The following is a 21,513-nucleotide window of genomic DNA, read 5'->3' as shown; positions in this document are numbered from 1 at the left end:
GGGGGGGGGGCGGTGCCAGGAGCGTGGAAGTTGACATAGGCGGACCGACCGTCGCTGGCCCCGGGGGTGCGGCGGCGAATCGCGAGGCTTGCTGCTGTTGGCGGAGGCGGACAGGGGGGCACGGCGCTCGGCGCGTTCTCGCCCCGAGCCGAGCGCTTCTGTCGTGAGCCCCCGTCGGCAGGGGGTTGCGATATCTGCGTGGATAGTTCTATGCGCCGTGCTGTTTCTCTGCCTTTATTGGACGTTTCTGATATCAGAAATGCTTAAAAGCACTTCGGCTTCCCACCCCCTGTGCCAATCGCCGTGTGCCCCAGCTCGCTGTCCCAGAACGGAGGGCACCGGGGCGGCGCCCTCGAGCTGCCGGGCACCCCGCACTCCGAGCTCCAGGGCCGCCGGGGGGCGCCGCCCGCACGGAACTCCAACTCCCATCCGCCCTTGCGGAGGCAGTCCATAGAGAACGGCGCGGGGCGCGCCGAGGGGCACGCCGGGAGCGGCAGTTCCGAGAGAAGCGAGGCGCAGTGCGTGCCGGGAATTGTAGGCGGGCGGCGCCGCGGACTCCGTTTCCCGTGGTGCCGCGCGGCGGCTTCGCTGACGGCGGGGGCCGGGGCGGCGGGGGGCCCGGGCTGGGAACGGGTGCCGCACCGGGGCGGCGGGGCCGCGCCGGCCGCTATGGATTCGCGGGTGTCGGAGCTGTTCGGGGGCTGCTGTAGGCCGACGGGCGCGGCGTTTCGCGGACGCGGAGGGGCCGCGCCCGGCGGCGGCGGCGGCGGCGGCTCGAAGGCGAAAAAGAAGAGCGGGCGGAGCCGGGGGGGCAAGGCCAACAACCCGCCGTACCTGCCGCCTGAGGTGAGCCGACTGTCGGCGGCCGCGGAGGGGACGCCCTGGGGCCTGTCGGGGCCGGCGAAGGGGCGCGGAGAGATGGGTGGGGGGGGGCGGCTTTGTGCGCGGCGGGGCCGGAGCGGGGATGCGGGTGAGGTCGGGGCAGCGCCGGCGGGGGCTCCACCAGCTGCCGGGCTCCCGAGCGCCGCTCGGCACGTCCTGGTGACGGCCCGCCCGGCTCCGTGAGCCGATGTTTTCCGTCGTGGTGATGCGGCGGGTGCTGGCGGGCTCCGAGGGAGCGTTCTCGTTTTTGGTGTTTGTCTCCTGCAGCAGGAAAAACTGACGGTGTTACTTGAAGGGTGTGTGGGTTAGTTCAGATGGTTGGCACGGCTCTGAGGAAACTGCTGCTGTGGATGGAGAGCATTATTACATTGAGAAGATTGCTCAGCCTTGCTGGGCGAGCTCTCAGTAAGTTATCCGAGTCTGTGCTGGGAAGGGGCAGCCCCCACACCGGGCTGTGGTTCCCGTCGAGGAGAGAACGTAGAGCTCAGCTGTGTGAGACCCTGTCCGAGGGTAGGAGCGTCCCCTGCAGCTGCAGTTCAGTTTTGGTTCTCTTCAGCTGGAGGCTGTGCAGCCCCTGTGGTTTCAGCACGGCTTCCTGTCCGTGGCCGCCCAGTGCAGCATGTAGTCCGCACAGCCTTGTGTGTTGCTTTTCTCTAGGCTCAGCTGCTTCAGAAGAGACCTACCCCCTTGTTTAGAGGACAGCACAGAATGTGAACCCGATGTTTTTCTTAAATGGCAAAAGCCTCCTGCACGTATCCTTCCCTCACTGCATAGCTCTGCTGCCCGAGTGCCGAGCTGGCAGCTTGGAACTTCCCTCTGTTGGCCTTCTGCCACCATAAGCTCCTCTGTGGTTAGAAACTCAGCTAGAAGGCAGGGAGAGGGCTGTTGCCTCTCTTGACATGCAAATTGGTGTCCAGAGGAAAAGCAAGTGCTTAGAGTTGGCAGCTCAGCTTAGTCTGCCTGAGTACATGGCTTCTTGCAGGCTCTCGTCCTTTCTCAGTGGCACTTCGACCAAATGGGTGCAGAAGTTACTTCAGTTTTGACTAGATGTTCTCTTTGGAAGTTAGAGCCTGTTGTGATCGATGACTTTATGGGCCTTTCTGGTTTAGGCTCTAATACAACTTGGTCTGTTTTCAGCCCTTCTTGGGGAAATTCTTCGAAGAACATTGTGCGCTTACAGTCTCGTTCACATCTGGTTCTCCAGCCCAGTCACCAGTTTGCTGTATTGCAAAGGAGTCCATGATTTGCATCCTTATGTCTGTGGTCCTTCTGTCTTGAAGGGTAGATATATAAGGATATGGGAAGGAGTCAGTGGAAAAATAATTGGGTGAGAGAAAAGGGTATCAATGCATGGGGAGAAGAAACAATGACTTTTGTTCCTATTCCCTTCTTTCTGTGCGCGCTGGGTGGGCAGAAACTGCTGGACATAGTAGGAATGGGATGGTGTAGTTTGCATTGTGGGATGTGGCTCTTTTTGAAACTGGAACTCTGTGTGGCTGGCCCTCTTTTTTGCAAACAATTAGAAAAGCAAAACAAAACAACAACAAAAAACCATAAACAACAAGGCAGCACTACTCCCCTGTGTCATATTCTAGTTTTATCCCTTGTTTTTCATAATATGTGATGCAAACAGCAAAAAGAAGCCTGAAGTAAGTTCTAGTTGAGTGTAGGAATGAGCAGCAGAATGGGCTGTAACCTAACACAATATATTTCTGCAGTTTTCCCTTTCTGAAATTGTCAGTGCAAGCTGTGGAATATCTTTTCAGCTGATGCCTATAGAAGTCCCTTCTGGCACAGCATCTAACCCTTCTGTTTTGTTTTGTTTTGTTCTCTGACCAGGCAGAAGATGGTAACATCGAGTACAAGGTGAGCATTTTGTGGGTGTAGGTGGGTTTCTTCTCAGAGCTCTCTCACAGCAAATAACTTCAGGAAAGACAGTGTATGGGGAATGTGCCCGTGCGGACAGAAGAACAGACACTGTACTAAGGAAGGAACAATCAGTCATCTTCTGAGTACATAGAGATACCCAGTGTTCTGAGCTGGAAGAGTTTGAGCTCGTCACTCATTTTAGGAATCTGTTTTAGGAGACAGGACCCCTGGTTTTCCTGAAATCTTCACATTGACAGCTGTGGGTGTCCCCAATAATCATTTATCACTCAGTTTGTAGCTGTTCTGCCAATCATGCTTACTTGGCTCTTTTATCACAAATAGGTCCCATGGTGCTGTCTTTTTACCCCCACAGCAGGCAGAATGCAGATCCCTTTGGGAAAGTGAAGAAATGTTCTACTCCCATATGCAGGCATCCCTGTGAAACACTCTCTCACCTATCCCATGGTTTCTGTTTAGATACTAACATGGGGTGTGTTTTCCAGAGATGGGTCAGAGCAGGGGGCATTGCTTCACCGCATTGATTTAGAGAGCTGCTGGTTTGGGCACTGGCATTACTTCCAGGCTGTGACTGTAACTCTTCCCTCTGTTAAACAGCTAAAGCTGGTGAATCCCTCTCAGTACCGCTTTGAGCACCTGGTGACACAAATGAAGTGGCGACTACAGGAAGGCCGTGGGGAGGCTGTCTACCAGATTGGTGTGGAGGACAATGGGCTGCTGGTGGGACTCTCAGAGGAGGAGATGCGTGCCTCACTCAAGACCCTGCGTCGTATGGCAGAGAAGTACGTGTTCACTTTTGTCTGAGGGACCTGTAGGCTTAAAAAGCCTCTGGTACAAGAGAGACTTCGCTCCAGGAGTTCCCAGAGTAGCTGGTGGCATCACTCCATGTGCTTGTGTATGACTAAACTTCTGTTATCATGAAGGTCTAGACATAAGAATGGAGCTAGAAGACTTCTGGCTTCAAGCCTGAGGCTGCTGTCCTGCTACACCTAGTTTTTGTCCCATTCACTTTGTCAGATCTGATTCTGTATGTGCAAGGGCTGCTGAGTGCAAGCATGTGTGTCTCACTCTTCCCTTCTGTGTCCATGGCAGAGTTGGAGCTGACATTACGGTGCTGCGAGAGAGGGAGGTGGATTATGACAGTGATGTTCCAAGGAAGATAACAGAGGTGCTCGTCCGAAAGGTGCCTGACAACCAGCAGGTAGGAACCTGTGACCTGGCTCTCCTCTCTTGCCAGAGATGTGCAGCCCTCGTACAAGAAACTTACTTTTAGGATGGGAGTCCAAGCCCTAAAGGCAGTCTGCTCCAGATTGGCCCGTAGCTGATGCTTTAAAGAGCTGCTAGAGGGAAGCTTTGAGGACAGCGCTTCTTATCTCTGAGGTTGTGGTTATGGCACATACCCGTAGGAGAGATTTCCTTGATCAGAGATGAGAACCTATTTCAATTCTGCAGCAATAGTTGTGATGCAACCCAGTGTGCAAACAAGGAAGAATTTAGACTTCCTGCTGATGTGTCATATCACAACACAGTGAAGTATATCACAACTCCCAGACTATGATTTGCCACGAGCAAGAGCAGAATCTGAACAAAAGTACGCTGTGGTGTCTGTCTGTTGTGGAAGGAAACCCTAGGGCACATCCCTGCAGGTGTGTGGTGTTCATACAGACCCAATGGAGCAGCATGTAGGTTTAATGATTTCTTTGCTCTTTTTCTCCTAGTTCTTAGACCTGCGAGTAGCTGTGCTGGGTAATGTGGACTCAGGGAAGTCAACTCTGTTGGGTGTCCTAACACAAGGAGAGCTGGACAATGGCCGGGGCCGAGCACGTCTCAACCTCTTCCGACATCTCCATGAAATCCAGTCAGGAAGAACATCAAGCATCAGTTTTGAGATTCTCGGTTTCAACAGCAAAGGAGAGGTGAGCAGGGGGCTGCTGAACACAGATGGAGGTGATAGGGAGGGTGGAGAAGAACAGGATTACCTTCCTGTTACAGTGCTGAGGGAAATATGATGGAAGAGTGGCAGTACAGCTATGTGTCCCCTTACCCAATCACTGCTTACATCCATTTGCAACAGACATGATTTCTTGCATTTATGATTTCTTACATCTATGATCTCTGCTAATTTTGATGTCAAAAGGGACCGATAAGAGCTGGCTCTTCCTTCACTTGCTTGCTGGGGCTCCTTTTCTCACCAAGTCCTCATGTTCCTCAGGTGGTAAATTACAGTGACTCCCGAACAGCAGAAGAGATCTGTGAGAGTTCCTCCAAGATGATCACTTTCATCGACTTGGCTGGCCACCACAAGTATCTGAAAACAACCATCTTTGGCCTCACCAGCTACTGCCCAGATTTTGCTATGCTGGTAGTTAGTGCCAACACTGGCATTGGTGAGTGTTACACTGCCTGCACAGGCTGAGAGTAAAATATGAAGTGAAATGGGGAGCAAGATGTTGAAAGAAAATACTAGTCTAGAAGTCCCTTCTGATTTCTTGTAGGCCAGCACCTCTAAGTGCCTGGGAGGGAAGCAGGGCTGAGTTACTAGCTGTAAACCATGCTAAACAGTGCTCTGGACAGAGGCTTTGTTTGGAATTTAAGACTGTGTTTGTCAGAGGGGAAAAAAAAATAAATGTATTCTTAGAGGTGCTGAATCCAAAACTTCATGAAAAGGCATCTGGAGTTCTTCCATATTTTTCTGTGACACTTTTGTGGTTGTTAAGAAGGAAAACTACTGCATCCTTCTGAAGCAAGGAGATCAGTTACAATAATTCTGGGTTCTACTTTTCTGGAATGCTCTTGTTTTTTTGTTTAAAAGAACAGTTTTGCTTTCTTATTGCTTGATGAACTACCAGTTGGGATGAAATTTCCAGGGTGGGCCCATGGGAAGGTCAGGAAATGTTGCTGCTTATTTTTGTGAAGCTACTACACTCTAACTTATCTCCTGCAGCGGGCACAACACGAGAGCACTTGGGCTTGGCCATGGCCCTCAAGGTCCCCTTCTTCATTGTCATCAGCAAAGTTGACTTGTGTTCAAAAGCCACTGTGGAACGGACAGTGAAGCAGCTGGAACGAATTCTGAAGCAGCCAGGCTGCAACAAGCTTCCGTTGCTTGTCACCTCAGATGATGATGCTGTTACAGCAGCACAGCAGTTTGCACAGTCTCCCAAGTAAGGAAGCATTCTTTTCTGCTGGGAGCAGGCAGTTCAGACTGGGCTGCTGTGTGGTGCTGGGAAAGGGTGATGACAAGGGAGGCAGCCACTCAGCTGGTTTCCTAATCTCTGCATTTTCACCTCCCAGGCCTTTTTTCTGGGCTGTGGGAGTGGAAGATGCCAAAGGCTGTGCTTCTCCAAAAGGGGGGGATCAGTACCTCAACCAGCCATGAGGCAGAGTTGTGCCAGCCCATTGTGCCCTCCTACTCTGACCTTTTATCATTGTAGTCTCTGGACTCGGTAGATTCAGAGTCTCCGTCACCTTTTGTAGTTGTGGTCTGGCATTCTGCTTACTCGTGTTTGTGTCTGACAGCATCACCCCAATCTTCACACTGTCCAATGTTTCTGGGGAGAACCTGGATCTCGTGAAAGTCTTTCTCAACATCCTTCCTCCGCTGACCAACAGTAAAGAGCAGGAGGAACTAATGCAACAACTCACAGAGTTTCAGGTATGGAAGGGTAGCTTGGCTCCAGTTCTCTTAGTGCACGTGTTGCTGTGATGTGTGACAAACATCTGTGGATTCTAGATAGAGCAGGCAGAGACAAGGTGAACCACTGGATTACTGGGAGATGTTTGAGTAAGGAAAAAACTCGTTTCTTGAACAAGGCTTGTTAGGCTGGGCTGCGTCCTAACCAAGGGATGCCCATTTCAGTGAGGAGGTTGTTTCTCTAGTTGCCACTTAAAAGGCAAAGGTTCCTCTAAAAGGAATGTTGTGGGAGCTATCGAAAGCTCACAGATGGTGTCTGATTCTGTATGGGGTGGGCAGCTTGTTCTCACTCTGGAGTGCTTTCTCACGGCTGTCTGAGCAGCTTGTTCTTGTTGCCTTCTTGCAGGTTGATGAAATTTATACTGTGCCAGAAGTGGGAACTGTTGTGGGAGGAACTCTGTCAAGGTAAGGGCACAGGCAGACAGGTGTGATTGTGAATAGTTGCTGGAGTTCCCGCAAGGTTAGAGTTTGATCCCTACTCATACCAGATAACCGAGCCAAGGGAGGATGGAGGACCACAGGATGCTAGGAGATGTCATGAGCAGATCAGTGCTTGTGCAGTGGCAGGCAAGGAATCTGCTCTAAAATTGCTAGATAGGAATGTGACCTGTAGTGTGCTGGTAGATGAAAGCGTGCTGGGAACAGTCAACAGAAGTAAGCCAGGATGCTAAGGTGTTGTATTCCTTCTTCCTCAAGCAGGATGAGGTAGATGGTAAGTCCTCTGCTCCCAGCAGAAGTTAACCGCATGCCACCCCGTGAAGAAAGAAGCTGTCATTCAGCTTCCAGGAACAGTGAGCACAGCTTGGCTACGTTCACACAAGTGGCAACTGCAGTCTCACCAGCAGAAATGATGCAGTGTGGCAGAGCAGTGGGAGGGAGTGGCCCCTGTCCAAAGGACTCTGGGTGTTTGAGGAGTGACAGTGTGGCTTTTGCTCCTACTGTATAGAATCCCTATTCCCAGCAGTGTTGCATTCCCGTTAGTTGGTCATGTGCCTGGGTAAGAATCCAGAGACACTCACGTTGGCCCTAGAGAATCTGTGTAGGTTGATCTTGGAGAGTGCAAATTCCTCCTTGTCTCCTGATGAGCTCTGTCCTGCTGTTGTGCTTTGGGCAGTGGGATCTGCCGAGAAGGGGAGAACCTGGTGGTTGGTCCCACTGATGATGGGAAGTTCCTCCGGCTGAAGGTGTGCAGCATCCAGCGCAACCGCTCAGCCTGCCGCGTGCTGCGGGCTGGCCAGGCAGCCACGCTGGCCCTCGGACCTTTCGACCGCTCCCTGCTGCGGAAGGTGAGTCCTGCTGTTGCCAGCTTCTTTGCTGATCCAGTGAGTGGGGCTGGAAGCTTCCCTGTAGATCCCCCATTGGTAGAGTGGGAATGAAGTAGAAGTGTTTACAGAAAGCTTGTTGAAAGGGAAGGAGGTTGCCAGGCTGTGAAGTATGATGGACTGAGAATGGGGTGCGAGTCCAAGTTCCAGAGTGGAAACATGTTTGTGGTTGTGGCTGCTGTTCAGAAACAGGAGGATTGGCCTGAACTAGTCTGAGCTCTTGGTTATTGTGCAGGGCATGGTCATGGTGAGCCCAGAAATGAACCCCACCATCTGCTCAGTGTTCGAAGCCGAGATTGTGCTGTTGTTCCATGCAACAACTTTCCGGAAGGGATTTCAGGTGACGGTACATGTGGGGAACGTGCGACAGACAGCTGTTGTAGAGAAGATCCATGGAAAGGTAAGTCGTGGAAGGAAAAGGGAGGAAGATAGAACTCAGTGTTGGGACCTGCTGGTATTCCACCATGCCCTCTTCTAAGGCTGTGGGCTACTGGTATCTTGAATACCTGTCTTTCTTCCTAAGAGCACGCTCCACTCCTTTATCCTTCCCATTTGGTTGATATTTCCTCCTCACAAAACAAGCAGTATCACAGACTACAGCAAGACTCTGAAGGGGGATGAGTTTTCCATTCCCCAGAGCTTGTGTTCTCCTGTCTCCCCCTGCGCAAATAGTAATGGGAAGGACTTGAGCCACATGGTCTGAAGGAGTCAACCTGTTCACTTGCTTCATTATCTTAGCATCCACGTGCACTTCTCTTGTATGCATCAGAAGGACAGATAGGTCTAAGCTGTCCCTTTTTTTCTTCAGGATAAGCTGCGGACAGGAGAGAAGGCCGTTGTCTGTTTCAGATTCATCAAACATCCTGAATACTTGAAGATCGGAGCCAAGCTGCTTTTCCGTGAAGGAGTCACCAAAGGCATTGGGCATGTCACTGACCTCCAAGCCATCACCACCAAAGAAAATGGCCTGGAGGAGTCTCTAGGGCCTGGACAGCTGAGCTTCTGACTACCACTAGGTCAGAGAGATGTCTGCTCACCAGCAACCAGGGAGAAGGATGAAAGCTCCCATGGGTCTCTGAGTGACGCCTGGAGCTGCTGCTGTCCCATTCTAGCAACGGTGTCTCTCCTCCGTACTGTGAGATGGAGTCTCTGAGGGTTTCTCGCATTCAGTGCAGCACATGAGGCAAGATAAGCACATTCTCCACATTGCCCACTGCTTTTTGTTATCCTGCCTTCCTTCAGAATAGATTGGAGGCAACCGCTGGTCTGGGCAGGCAAGTTCTGGCTTTGTTCACTGAACAAAGGATGTTCACTGAAAGGATGTTTTTCCACCTGTGACACAAGATTTGGTCCCATTCCAGCTGTTAGAGCACTGGGTTGATGCAGTCCTGCAGCACATCCCTCCAGGCAGGGGATGGGAGATGCCCTGCTGCCTGCAGCAAGATCTTGGTTGAACCTATCAAAATGCGTTCAAGACACTTTTTAACTATTTTAATCTTGGTTGGCTTTAATCTGCTGTGTGTCCATTTGTATGTTGGTTTTGCATTACTCCAGTCTAAGTGTCTTACTGTTGGACGAGCATCCTGTCCTGTTCCCCGTGTGCATGTACGCACTTCTTCATGTGACTTAGGAAGCTGTGGCTGCTCAGTGTGGCACAGCCTCCTGGCATTACAGCACAAAGGCAGATTTAGTCAGCACTTGCAAACAGCTCCTTGAAGCAGCGGAGCAGGAGCTGTTTTGTGGAGCAGAGTGAGACCTGGGCCTGTGCTGGCATGGGCAGATTGTTTAATGGCTGTTCAGCGACAGGTGAAATCTACATGTGGCAGCAATGGCTTGCAGTGAGCTCCCTGGTTTGGCAGCTCCAGGGCCCAGCCCATGCTTGCCTTAATGTGAGGACAGGCCACATTACTAACACAAAACAAGGTGACTTCTGTTGTTTAGTTGTGATTTGGAAGTGGCGTGACTTTATTTTTCTTCTCAAGGAAGACTTTTTTTCTTTCCCCTGCCACTGGGGTGCGTTGTGAGTGGAAGGCTATTGTTGCCAGCAAGGACTCTGCACAGGGAAACACTCTTATTTCCATCATGCTGTTGTGTGGCTGCTGTGTGTGACAGCTCCTCCAGGCCCCTCAGCCCAAAGGCAGGGTCTGTTGAGCTGTACATGGGCTTTTGGTTTTCTCACTGACTGTCAGACCAGAAGAGTCAGTGGTGAGCAATAGTCCTTCAGCCAACCTTGTCACGTGGCACATAGCTTGCCAGCTCTGACTGAGGAGAGGGGAGAGGGCCTGCAATACCACGCAAATACCCAAAGAGCCTTTTTGCCCTCTTGAAAGCAAGTTGTGGTGCTGACCTGCTGGCACAGACAATGCATGTGGGGATGGGTGGCCCACGCTGCTGATCTGTGGACAGCATAATACCTGGGGAGACAAAAGATGCCAGCACTGCAGAGTGCATGTTGGGACTGGGGGAGGCTGGTGAAATGGTGATGTACCTGAAGGGACTCAAGAAGCAGCTCAATGACAGAAGCAGGCACTGCCTGCCCATTGGGAGGAGCACTGACCCAGCTGTAAGTCAGCTCAGCAGGGAGAACGCAGCTGCTGGGTCAGGGTCGCTGGCTGTGGTCGTAGGTCTTTCAGCCATGCCTGAGAGGACTGGTGCCAGCTGCCAGCAGGCTCTACCCTTTGGTGCTCATGGCTCACTAAGAAAGGGGTGGGGAACATGATGCCAGCTGTTTGCAGCAGCCCTAGTGTCTTCCACACCAAAGCAGGCATGGGCTTCTCTAACCCTCTCTGAGATAGATAGCTGATGGCTGGTCCCATCTTGTCCCTACCAGCTGTGGCATGACTGTTCTTGGTGCCATGCTCTTCATGATTGCTGTTTTATTGTCTTGACATTTTCTAATGCTGGGGCTTGTCCCTGTTCCCTGATTGTCTATAAATAAATGTACAGAATAAAGATGTTTTATGGAGGTTGCTGGCCAAGTTGCATAGTGAGTGAGGGTGGAGCCAGGCTTCTGCCCTGCTGCCCTTGAGCTGGGTCATGGCTGCCCTTCACCCCGCATCCTGCACTCAGTTCTATAAATATCATCCCAGGGTGTGGAAGGAATGCGTGCATGCTGCTGTTTACAACCTCGCTCTCCCAACTTATCTGAGCAAGCCTGAGGTGACAGGCTGCTACGTCACTCTGAGCACAGCTCTTCTGGCTGTTAGGGGCGGGACTGCCTGTGGCTGGGGCTTTCTTGCTGTCATAACTTGCCCTGGAGCCTAATTAAAGGGATGCATTCTAGGGCACAGACCTAACTGGTGACTTGCTTTTAAAATAGCTCCAACCTTATCAAGGGGTTTGCAGCTGCTGTGGTATCTCCCTGAGAACATGTTGTTCTCCTGGGACAAGAGGCAGAAGGGCTTCCCCATGGAAGTGATCCATGTCACTGAGTGGCTGCGAGTTCTCATTTTTTTTTGTGACCAGCAGCAGCACCTGCTAAGGCCGGTCTTGCCAGACACTTAGGAAATGAGGTGTGCTGCTGTCAGAGGACTGTGAGGCAACCCTGCCAAACTGGTTGCTATTTCTCTTTCTCTGAAGACTTCAGGAAACTTGTCACTTTGCAAGGTGAGGGCTTTAATTAATGGGAGGGACTCTAATTCCTTCCTCTGCTTGCTGCCAGCAGAGCTTGCTGCACACACCAGCACCAGCTTTGCGTTGTGCTTCTCAACATCTTGTAACTGTCATGCTAGGTAGCCACTGACAGCAGTGTGGTGGCTTCCCAGCACAGGGGAGAATGTTGGCTGGTGGAAGGAGAACAGCTCACAGCTGAAAATAGGATGGTGCTGCTCAGAAACGAAAGGGAAACAGCACATGCAACTACAGCTGTACTTTGCATCATTCTCTGCTGCCTGAGAAACTCTCCCCTCTGCTCTGGGAGAGAAAGGCTGATGAAACACTCTGCAGAGTATGCGGAGTGTTTCCTGGCCCCACTGTGCACTGCTTTGACGTGGTATGCTCCCTCCCACTGCTCTGGAGCTGGGCTCCAGCAGCAGCAGCAGCCTGGTTTCTGAGAGGCCCAGAGGCCCCAGGCACTGCAGCATGGAGATGAGCCCATCTCCAGCCCCGATGGAGGGTCTCCTGGCAGTGCCCACTGTTTTGCTGTGTAGTAGTCTGCTTCGTCAGCTCTGTAGCCACTAGGGTTAGTTGATGTTAGCAGTCTTTCTCTGAAGACTTCAGGAAACTTGTCACTTTGCAAGGTGAGGGCTTTAATTAATGGGAGGGACTCTAATTCCTTCCTCTGCTTGCTGCCAGCAGAGCTTGCTGCACACACCAGCACCAGCTTTGCGTTGTGCTTCTCAACATCTTGTAACTGTCATGCTAGGTAGCCACTGACAGCAGTGTGGTGGCTTCCCAGCACAGGGGAGAATGTTGGCTGGTGGAAGGAGAACAGCTCACAGCTGAAAATAGGATGGTGCTGCTCAGAAACGAAAGGGAAACAGCACATGCAACTACAGCTGTACTTTGCATCATTCTCTGCTGCCTGAGAAACTCTCCCCTCTGCTCTGGGAGAGAAAGGCTGATGAAACACTCTGCAGAGTATGCGGAGTGTTTCCTGGCCCCACTGTGCACTGCTTTGACGTGGTATGCTCCCTCCCACTGCTCTGGAGCTGGGCTCCAGCAGCAGCAGCCTGGTTTCTGAGAGGCCCAGAGGCCCCAGGCACTGCAGCATGGAGATGAGCCCATCTCCAGCCCCGATGGAGGGTCTCCTGGCAGTGCCCACTGTTTTGCTGTGTAGTAGTCTGCTTCGTCAGCTCTGTAGCCACTAGGGTTAGTTGATGTTAGCAGTGTTTCTTGTGCACTCCAGAGCTAGTGATGAGCGCTGCATACTAGGCAGCAATACAGTTGCCAAACCATACGTAAAAAAACCACTTTGGTGGAAGAACTAATCTATGGAGGAAAAAATAAAAAAGCAGTTCCCCTTCTGGGAGGAAGGGATGGGAAACATGACCATAGGAATAAGCTACTGTGTATAAATGTGGAAGTGCAAGTGCAGCCAGTGGAGACTACAGTGAGATGAAGGGTTCATTCTAAGTAAGTGAACAGGGGTTCAAACCTAGACTTGGCTGGATCATTCTTAAATAAGCCCCTGTGTTCTCACTACCTGCTTTTACAGTGCTGGAAAAGCATTCTCATCACAGGAAAAATAAAGAATTACCTACAGAGCAGTGAGACTCAATAAATACCCATGGCAGGAGGTAGATGAGAGTATGATGCAGCTTCTGGTAGCATCAAGCGTGTACAGGCATGGTAGTCACCACCATACTATGTGTGCAATTCAAATTTGGGTACATCCAGCACCACACACTACTCATCAGTTCTAATTCATCTTAGAGTTGGACAGAGATAATTTATTAGATTTCTCTGGACTAAAACCTGAAAGGCAGTATAAAAGGTTTTGTTTTTAAAAGCACTGATTCTCTAAAAACTTCCAGCATGACTGTGCATTAAGGAGGTAAGCGCTTAAAGAAAAAATCTAAAGTTCTTGTCACACTTTCCCGAGGTCGTTTTGCATTAGGTCCTGTTAGAGCCTTGGGCCTGTTCCTCACTTTGGCAGGAGACCCAGAAGCTGCAGCTTTGGGGTTGGGAACCTCTGCTAGAGCTGGTGGGGAGCTGGACTCCTGGAAGGAGCGTTGCAGCTCCACAGCAAAGTGGTAGTCCATGTGCTCTGGGAGCTCCCAGGCCAGCACATATTGGCCACACTTGTCGCAGCACTGCTGATCTCCTGGTGAGACATGAGGGAGCAGGGCTTGCTCAGAGGGTGGCAAATTCTGCTCATTTTCCTCCAGAGCTGGCTCTGACTTCAGAAGGATCCTGGAGCTGGGTGGAGTTGAGGGTGTCTGTGTAGCATCAGACAGCAGCTCCTCACAGGGCGGCCTCTTGCAAGGAGAAGCAGGGCTTCCATCTCTGGGACTCTGCTTCACAGAGGCCTCCAGCTCACACTGCTCAGAGGCAAGTCCTGCACCGTCTCCCTCTGGGTGCTCCAGGGAGCTGGGTGCAGGTGACTGAGCATGGGTAGCAGCTGGCAGGCTGGTTAGTACTGCCTCTGACTGCTGCCTTTCTGTCACCTTTTGGAAGAACGACTCAATAGCATTAGCTGGCTTCTGTCTATGCTCTTTGCTTGGGCTCCTGAAAAATTTGACCCTAGGTCTCATGGAAGATGTGGCCTCTGTGCTGCCAGTAGCAGTGCCATCAGGTGAAGTCTCACTAGTGAGGAAGGAGGCAATGCCTGCGGAGAGGAATGTCGGAGCAGAGAACTTGCTAGCTGCAAGGTGCACTGATATGAGTGGTGGAGACCTGCAAAGGACAGACCAATGTCAACTCGGACACCATTCTGGGAAGCAAGTAGTTTCCTGAGGTAAGACTTTGAACAGCATTAAATGCTCACAGGCAAGAGAGAAGGAAACTTGTGAAAGCACTTAGTCTGGGTATCTGACAAGTGGTGGGAGGGATGTTTCCTGTAACCGTTTGTTATGCTATCTCCAGAACACAGTCTCTCAGATACTGCAGGCTAGGTTGGGCACAGCAGAAAGTCTCATCCCAAAACAGCACTTCCTCCCCCAGAAAACAGGTACCAGAGCAGGGACAGCCAGCTGCCAGCCAAGACTTTCAGTCTGCCACAGGCTGGAGCTACTGTGACTTCTAGTCAAAGAGAGGGCCTTAGCAACAGCCTTGTCTTAAAAGTACACTCTTGCATCTATTACAGAGCAGGAAGGAGGAAGTTACATTAAATACAGCAGTTGTGCACCCTAGTTTTTCTGCTTGCCCCAATGGCCTCATCCCAAAAAGCATCTTTGTCCTTTTCCTGCCAGTCAGCACAACCATCAGTCACGTCAGTCAGGTCCTAGCAAGGATGCGAACCACTTCCTCCCATACTCACCAGGCTGCCTGGTGAGCCCCAGCCATATTGCAGTTTTGGATGAGGGCAAAGGCATCACTGAAGATCTTCTGGGCATCGTAGCGGGTGACAGCACAAAAGCGTGACAGCCTGGTGTCTCCCTGCATGCGGATGACCACCATCAGCTGCTTGGCCACTCTGTGGTTCTGCAAAGGGAAGACGTTGCTGTGCCGCAGGCGACATCTACAGGAAAGAGCCGGAATGGCGGCAGAGACGGTCTGCCTAGAGCGCTATCCAACCCAGCTACCTCTCGATGCTATGAGACAGATGGCAGCTTGTCCTGCCTGTCCTGATCTCCACGGGATGTGATACTGGACTGCAAGGACTTACACAACTGCCTCATGCAGACTGGCAAGCATTTTGTCCTCGCTTTTGTTCAAAGGCAGCTGTGTGCCATTTTCTGGCCTTCCTTCAGCAGCGAAGCTAGCAGCTTAACCTCACCCCGGCCTGCAGTCTACCATTTGTGGATTTAATCATATTATTTACTCTCAAAGGTCACACCATCAGCTAAGGGCTTACAAGCTGCAACAGAACAGCAATGAGGCTGGATAAAAGTGCAGCAGGTTTCAAGTTCCTGCATCCTAAAGCACAAGAGAACCATCCTTGGCCTTGCAGCATTCTGGGACAAAGTCATCTTTTCTGACTGGACTCTTGCACACTTCTTTGCTCAGAGCATCTCAGCACTGGCATGCATCCAAGGGCAGGCTGATTTCCTTCCCCCACTCCCACTGCCCTAAGCCTCTTGCAAGCAGCTCTTGGTGAACAAAGACTTTGTGGCTTCCTTGAAGACCTGGCCTCCTCAGACATAGAAGGAACGATGCTGTCCCTGCACTCCTCCTTACCTGATTCCTGTCCTTGATCAGCCTGGATTCCAGCTCCAAGGCCAGCTGCAGCAGCCAGTGTTGCACCTGGATAAAAGAGTTACAAGCAGGTCTGGGCCCACGCTCACAGCACTGCTGCCAGGTCAGAGCAGTGCTACAGACACTGAGGAACACTGCAAGGGGATCAGACCGAAACAGACATTTTTATCACAAAGCCCAACCTCTGGAGTGCTTCTGGAAGAAATGGCCCAGGCAACTCTGGAGGCAAAGCACTGCGGACACCAATCCAATCCTATCGCATTACTACCAGATCTTGCCTAAAGGTAGTTGGGCTCCACAGTCCCGGCTCTCTTATTGCCTCTCCCCTCCTTTCAGCTAGTTACCTTCCTTCTAGCAACCAGCCCTGGAAGCTTGGTACCATGAAAGCCTTTTTGTTCATGGAAATTATGAAGCTGGACCTTTTATTTATGAGTTTTCAATTCAATTCTGTCAACAGGGCATTTATCTAGCAGTCCAAATTACTCCCTGCCACTAGACCCCTGGCTTCAGTTTCAGGGTACCATGGCACAGAGAAGCAGTAGTTCTGCAAGCCAATCTCTGCTTTTGGAGTTCTTTCTTTTATTCTCCAATCCAAAAGCTGAGTTTCTTTTTGCAAGATGTTGGCTTTTCCTACCTCCTTCTGTGTTGCCAGGGCTGTTTTCCCAGGGAAGTTCTTGCTGCAGCCAATGGACTGAGGCAAGTGGCGGTTCTTGACGGGTTCATCATCAATTCCTCTGCACAGATCATACAGCCAGGACCTGAAAGCCACAGAAGAATGATGATGTAAAGGCAGCCAATGTGGCCCTGTGGGAATGTGGAAACACAGGGACACCCACTGCAGTGGTTCCACAGGCGCCAGTGGACAATTTGCTGCCCCGCATGCAGGCAACTGTGACAGGCACAACGGGCAGTAGAATTCGGTCCCTGCTCTGACATCAGCAGTGATGAGCTGCCTCCCTTGTTACCCAAAATGCAGCAAGTGGTACATCATTACCCAGTCTTGTCTCCGAAGTGAGTCTGGAGCTCCATCTCACTGAACTGTGTCACCTGCCCGATGTACTCCACTCCCAGGATGTCTGTGATGGCAACACCAAGCTTGCCCCCCAGGTTACGGCTACAACAGAGGAAAAAAAATAAGAGAGCACCACGTGGAAGACTATTATAAGCCTTTCTGCTGCAGCTGCCACTAGTTCAGAACAACTAAAAGCACTCAGAGGCTGGTAGGACAAAAGGGAACACTTGGTACATGACTTTTGCTAGTAGAAGGCTGAATATGGGCTGAAGTGGGAATTGCTCTTCAGCTCGCCCAGTTTCAGTGACTCTTTCAGTTCCATCTTGAAAAGATAATCCTGAACTATGCCGTTAGGAACACCTTGCACACTCCATGCTTTCTACCTACATGGTGAGGACCTTTGCCCACTCCCACTTCCCCATCATCAGTGATACGTTGAAGGTAGAGAACAGCACTACAAGTCTGGAGACCAGGGATCCATTCCTGCAGAACAGTAGGGCTGGTAACACTTCCCCACACGAGACAGCATTTGTGCACAGTGTAGATGCTCAAAATGAAACTAAACCTGCACGCTGGAAAAACAGCTCTGTTACTACAAGGGGACACAGCTACAGCTTCCCTGCCCATGGCTGCTGCTGGCTTACACCTGTGCATCCCAGCAGTCATCCTGAGCACTGTTCTTCCCAGGAAAAGCCCCCACAGTGATGCTGTTGGGCTCTTTGGGTGCAGTTTGCTCACTAGCAGATCTGCAGCTCCCAAGCATGGTCTGTCATGCACAGCTGTAAGGGATTCCTAGCAGGATTTCCTCTCCCTCTATTAAATAGACAGATGAACAGTTACTGTGGATGTTGAAAGCCTTTGCTGACTGCTGTCAATTAGCATTAGACTGCTCTCTGGTGAGATAGCCAGGAACAGTTCCTACTCCCAGGCCATTTTGGTCTCTTTACGCAAGTAAGGACAAAACTAACAGAAGCAAGTACCACAGTAACAAAGGCAAGGAGAGCTCTCTTCCTCATAAAAAGCCTAGACTGAGGAAGTGCAGCACCAGCATTTCAAATACGTGCTCTTGCCACACAATAAGCTCAGCCTAAGCCCCAGGCAGCACAAAAGCAGGCAGCTCCCCAGTACTCACATACTGCTGACAGGCATCTGGCTGAAGAGCTGCGGGACAGATCGTGAAGATACCAGTGTCTGGCGGTTGGGCTTGTTTAACCCACAGGCCAGTTTTGCCAGCATCTGTAATATGGAAGAGGGTGGAAAGCTTGTTATTAAAAACTGTGCTGACTTTATTGTCCAGAACTCAACAGCACGTGCTGTTTTAGCAGTGCTAAGGGCTGCCTTTGGAGAGGCTGCCAGGAAGGGCACAGAGGTTGCATTGCTACGGGACCACCCAGCATCTCCATAATCCTCCTCCAGCTATTTCTCTCCCTATGCTTGCTCCTTCATCTTCTGTTTCTATCTTGATTTTTCTCAATGTCACAGTTTTAAGCTTCTCTCTGTAACTAAACAAACGTAACTAAGCAAAGCCTTTTCCCCACAGAGCAGCTGCATCTTTGTTAACAGACTTTTTCAAGCCCTTGCTCTTTTCTAGACAAAGCAGATCCCTTTCCTTCAGCTTTTCATATCCAGTCATTTTGCAGCTGTCCAGATATTCTTATTTCACTGGAGACTCTTCCAAGTTCTACCACGCTGTTCCTGAAGCAAACTGCTGCAAGCTGAACCAATGACTGATGAGTTTACTTTTTCCGACACCTCTCTAATTAGCACACACTGCAGCAGGGTATGCCATTTGCGCTCCCATTACTGACTCATCCTGCTGATTGCTCACAATAACCCCAGGCTACTTCCTGACTTGCTGCAACTCAGCCAAAAACCTCTTCATTTTATTTTTTCCTGAAAGCCGCTCAAATAGAAAGGATTTTAGCCTGTTTCTGGACTTCTCCAAGCCCAGAATTTTCATCCCTAATCTCATCTCCCACAACTCTTACAGCCCAGGTCTTCAGCCCTGTCCGTGCTTAGTAGTCACCTGTAATTCCTACAGCTGTTATCTTCTTATGGGCTTCATTGAAAACACTGGCTATTAGTGGAACTCAGACTGATCTCCCCAGGATCCCACTTTAGACATTCCAATTTGACTGTAATTCACTAAACAGTTATTACAGACTACAGAAATTTTAGGTAGATGCAGACAGATAACCTCATTCATGTTGTATCTTGCCAAGTTAGCATCTTCTACTTACAATGAGAAGTGCATCAGAAAAGTTTCTCCTGTATCAGACCACTGTCAAGTGTGGTACATGGCATTAGTTTGGCACAAGTCATTCCTACTAAAACTTTGCTGTTATCTTCCTAGTGCTTCCAAATAGCTCATTTGGTGACTCTATATAATTTATCAGCTGAGTTCCTGGTATGCTCTAACCAGTTAGCTCATCAGGAAGAAAATGGTTCTAAATCAGGAAAAACAAGTACAGGCAACCTTCACCTTTGAGTTTAGGGAACAGTAGGTGCCTTCACTGAATGATTTTTACTGACAAATTCACCGTGATCTGGAGGAAGAAGATCAGTTTGCTGGCACTGAGGTGAGCTGAGCTGCTTTTCCTCTTTCTGTTCAGTTGGTCTCTGCTGCCTGCAAGCCATGCTCTGGACGATGCTCAGCCAGCCACTGAGAGCACCTCATGCACGGCAGCAGCTGCAGAAACAAACTGACTTTGATGCTGTAATTGTGGATGATTTCCTGCTGGGCAAAATGCGCTGTGGTCTACTGAGAACCCTAAAGCTTGTTTCAGCCTCTGCAGAAAAGGCTCACGCACACAGAGCTGAGCTGGCTGTGGCAGCACAGTAGCACATTCTGCACCACGGCCACGTGCAGGCTTCTGACCTGGTGGTCTCTGCACTGCACTTGATACAATACATACATGGTTCTTCAGAGACAGCCCATCATCATTCCCTTATTCTCCTTAAAAATAAAATGCAAGAATGGGAGATGCTCCTATGACGAGCAGGAACATTCTCTGTTATGGAGAGCAAATATGGAAGTTGAACATCTGTTCCATTGGAAATTTCTACACCAATGCTCTTGTACAGCTCACTCAGCTTTGTGCCATAGTCCACTTACTGCTTTTAAGGTGAGCCTGTACAGAGCTAGCTCCAGTATCTGCATTTGGTTGGTGGAAGCTTAAGTTATATCTACAGCAGTCCAAGATGAGACGTATTTCCCCTGAGTTCAAAGCACCTGCTTAATCTTTATCTTTTTCTCATTTTGGCCAGTGCCTGCAACTTCAAAGTTGTAATGGGTGAGCCTCTTCTGCAAAGGCTGAGCTCCACAACTGCAGCATCAAAGTCAGTTTGCTTCTGCAGCTGCTGCCACGCATGAGGTGCTGGTGTGGCTGGCTGAGCATCACCCAGAGCATGGCTAGCAGGTGGCAGAGACCAACTGACCAGAAAGAGGAAAAGCACTCAGTACCAGCACACTGGTGTTTTCCTTCTTCCTCCAAGTCAGTGGGAGTTTGTGTCAGTAAAAGTCATTCTCTTGCTATTGCATTCCCTGCTCATCTTCCATCTGACAGGGTTAGAAGAACACAACGGCACTGCTGCGGCACATTCTGGCTCAGAGAAGCGAGGCTGATGCCTCACACACGTACTTTGTTGTGCGAAATCCCAGCTGAGCACCTGAATCCGGTGGCCTTCTCCACAGCCACCCTCATTTCCTCCACAACGACTGCTCCCATGGCCAGCTGCAGGTCGGGGCAGTTGAGGTTATCGAAAGACAGCGACGCCAGCCACTCCTGCAAGCCACGCTGCCGCAGCTCTTCTACAGAAAGGAACGCAAAGGGGAGCGACGTGGGTGTCGGTGAGCCCAGCAAAGGGACCGGCAGCATCGGCAAGCACCAGCAAACCGCCGCCTACATCTGAGAGCGCGCACCAGCAGCGAGGAAAGAAGCAGGCAACTTAAGAGCTATAGGCTGCGGGAGCACGCAGCTCCCACTTCCAGCGCCGCGCTTCCAGAGGAGACGAAGCATCGCCGCCCTCCGCACCGGCAGCACAGCGGGAAGGGACGCGGCGGGACGGCAGAGCCGCGCCCCGCGAAGCGCCGGCCCGGCACCGGGAGCCCCGCGGGGCCATCGGGGCCGAACCCCGCGTACCCTTGTCGGCGGGCCGGGGGCCGGGCCCGGCGGGCAGCCCCTGCACGAAGGTGGTGGGCAGCAGCTCGGCCTCCAGGGGCCGGCCCCGCAGCTCCCGCAGCCGCTCCCGCACGCTGCCCGTCAGGTCCAGGTACGCCTCGTCGATGCTGGCCCGTTCGATGGCGGCGAAGCGCGACAGCACCTCCATCACCTCGGCGCTGGCCTCCCGGTACCTGCCGGCACAGCTCAGCCGCCGCCCGCCGCTCCGGGCCCCGCCGCTCCCGGCCCGCCGCCCCCCGGCCCCACTCACCGGGTGAGGTCGGCTTTGCCCCGCGCCTCGGGCACCCGCGCCAGCAGCAGCTCGGGGCACAGCGCCCGCGCCTCCGTCGCCCACATCCCGCGGGACACGCCGAAGGCCCGCGCCTCGTAGCTCACCGCGATGATCCTAAAACGCACCGCGGCTGTGAGCGTGGGGAGAGGTGAGGAGAAGAGGGGAGGGAAGAGCCGAGCGGCCGCCGCACCTACCCGCCGCCCTGCCACTGGTTGTACTGCACCACGGCGCAGGGCCGGCCGCGCAGCCGCGGGTCGAAGCGCTGCTCCACCTGCATGAAGAAGCAGTCCATGTCCACCAGGGCCACCACCCGCTCCCGACCCCGCGACATCGCGACCCCGTCCGATCGGACGGGATGGAGGCGGAGCTGGCTGAGGCGCGCCTTGCGCTCTGGTTGCTGCAGTTCAGGAGGAGCGGGCGGTGCGCGCTCATCCCGCGGCGCGTGCGCGGAGCCGCCGTGCCCTCGC

General features: G+C 51.8%; 2 protein-coding genes across 4 annotated transcripts; one reads left to right on the top strand and one right to left on the bottom strand.

Annotated features, from left to right (window-relative positions):
- Positions 1-594: 594 nt before the first annotated feature.
- Positions 595-10,751, top strand: GTPBP2 (GTP binding protein 2). The gene is made up of 12 exons (XM_048934739.1): positions 595-846; positions 2,722-2,748; positions 3,367-3,551; positions 3,862-3,970; positions 4,488-4,685; positions 4,982-5,156; positions 5,714-5,933; positions 6,289-6,424; positions 6,810-6,868; positions 7,578-7,749; positions 8,021-8,185; positions 8,594-10,751. The coding sequence occupies exons 1-12, from the start codon at positions 670-672 to the stop codon at positions 8,789-8,791; spliced, it is 1,821 nt and encodes a 606-aa protein (XP_048790696.1). The 5' UTR covers positions 595-669; the 3' UTR covers positions 8,792-10,751.
- A 437-nt stretch (positions 10,752-11,188) lies between these two features.
- POLH (DNA polymerase eta) lies at positions 11,189-21,497 on the bottom strand. 3 transcript variants are annotated; one of them, XM_048934738.1, is made up of 11 exons: positions 21,429-21,489; positions 21,241-21,317; positions 21,026-21,160; positions 20,737-20,948; positions 20,236-20,405; positions 17,727-17,830; positions 16,577-16,696; positions 16,217-16,340; positions 15,565-15,630; positions 14,705-14,868; positions 11,189-14,121 (listed from the first exon to the last, which is right to left on the bottom strand). In XM_048934738.1, the coding sequence occupies exons 3-11, from the start codon at positions 21,109-21,111 to the stop codon at positions 13,272-13,274; spliced, it is 1,896 nt and encodes a 631-aa protein (XP_048790695.1). In that variant the 5' UTR covers positions 21,112-21,160; positions 21,241-21,317; positions 21,429-21,489; the 3' UTR covers positions 11,189-13,271. The 3 variants fall into 3 exon arrangements, with proteins under 3 accessions (XP_048790695.1, XP_048790692.1, XP_048790693.1); XM_048934735.1 differs by having other exon boundaries at positions 21,241-21,497; XM_048934736.1 differs by lacking the exons at positions 20,737-20,948; positions 21,026-21,160; positions 21,241-21,317; positions 21,429-21,489 and adding an exon at positions 20,517-20,712.
- Positions 21,498-21,513: the final 16 nt, after the last annotated feature.

The sequence above is a fragment of the Lagopus muta genome, chromosome 2 (genome assembly GCF_023343835.1).
Source record: "Lagopus muta isolate bLagMut1 chromosome 2, bLagMut1 primary, whole genome shotgun sequence".
Lineage (NCBI taxonomy): Eukaryota > Metazoa > Chordata > Aves > Galliformes > Phasianidae > Lagopus > Lagopus muta.
Note: the sequence above shows the minus strand (reverse complement) of the source record. Positions and strands in the feature narration are given on the sequence as shown.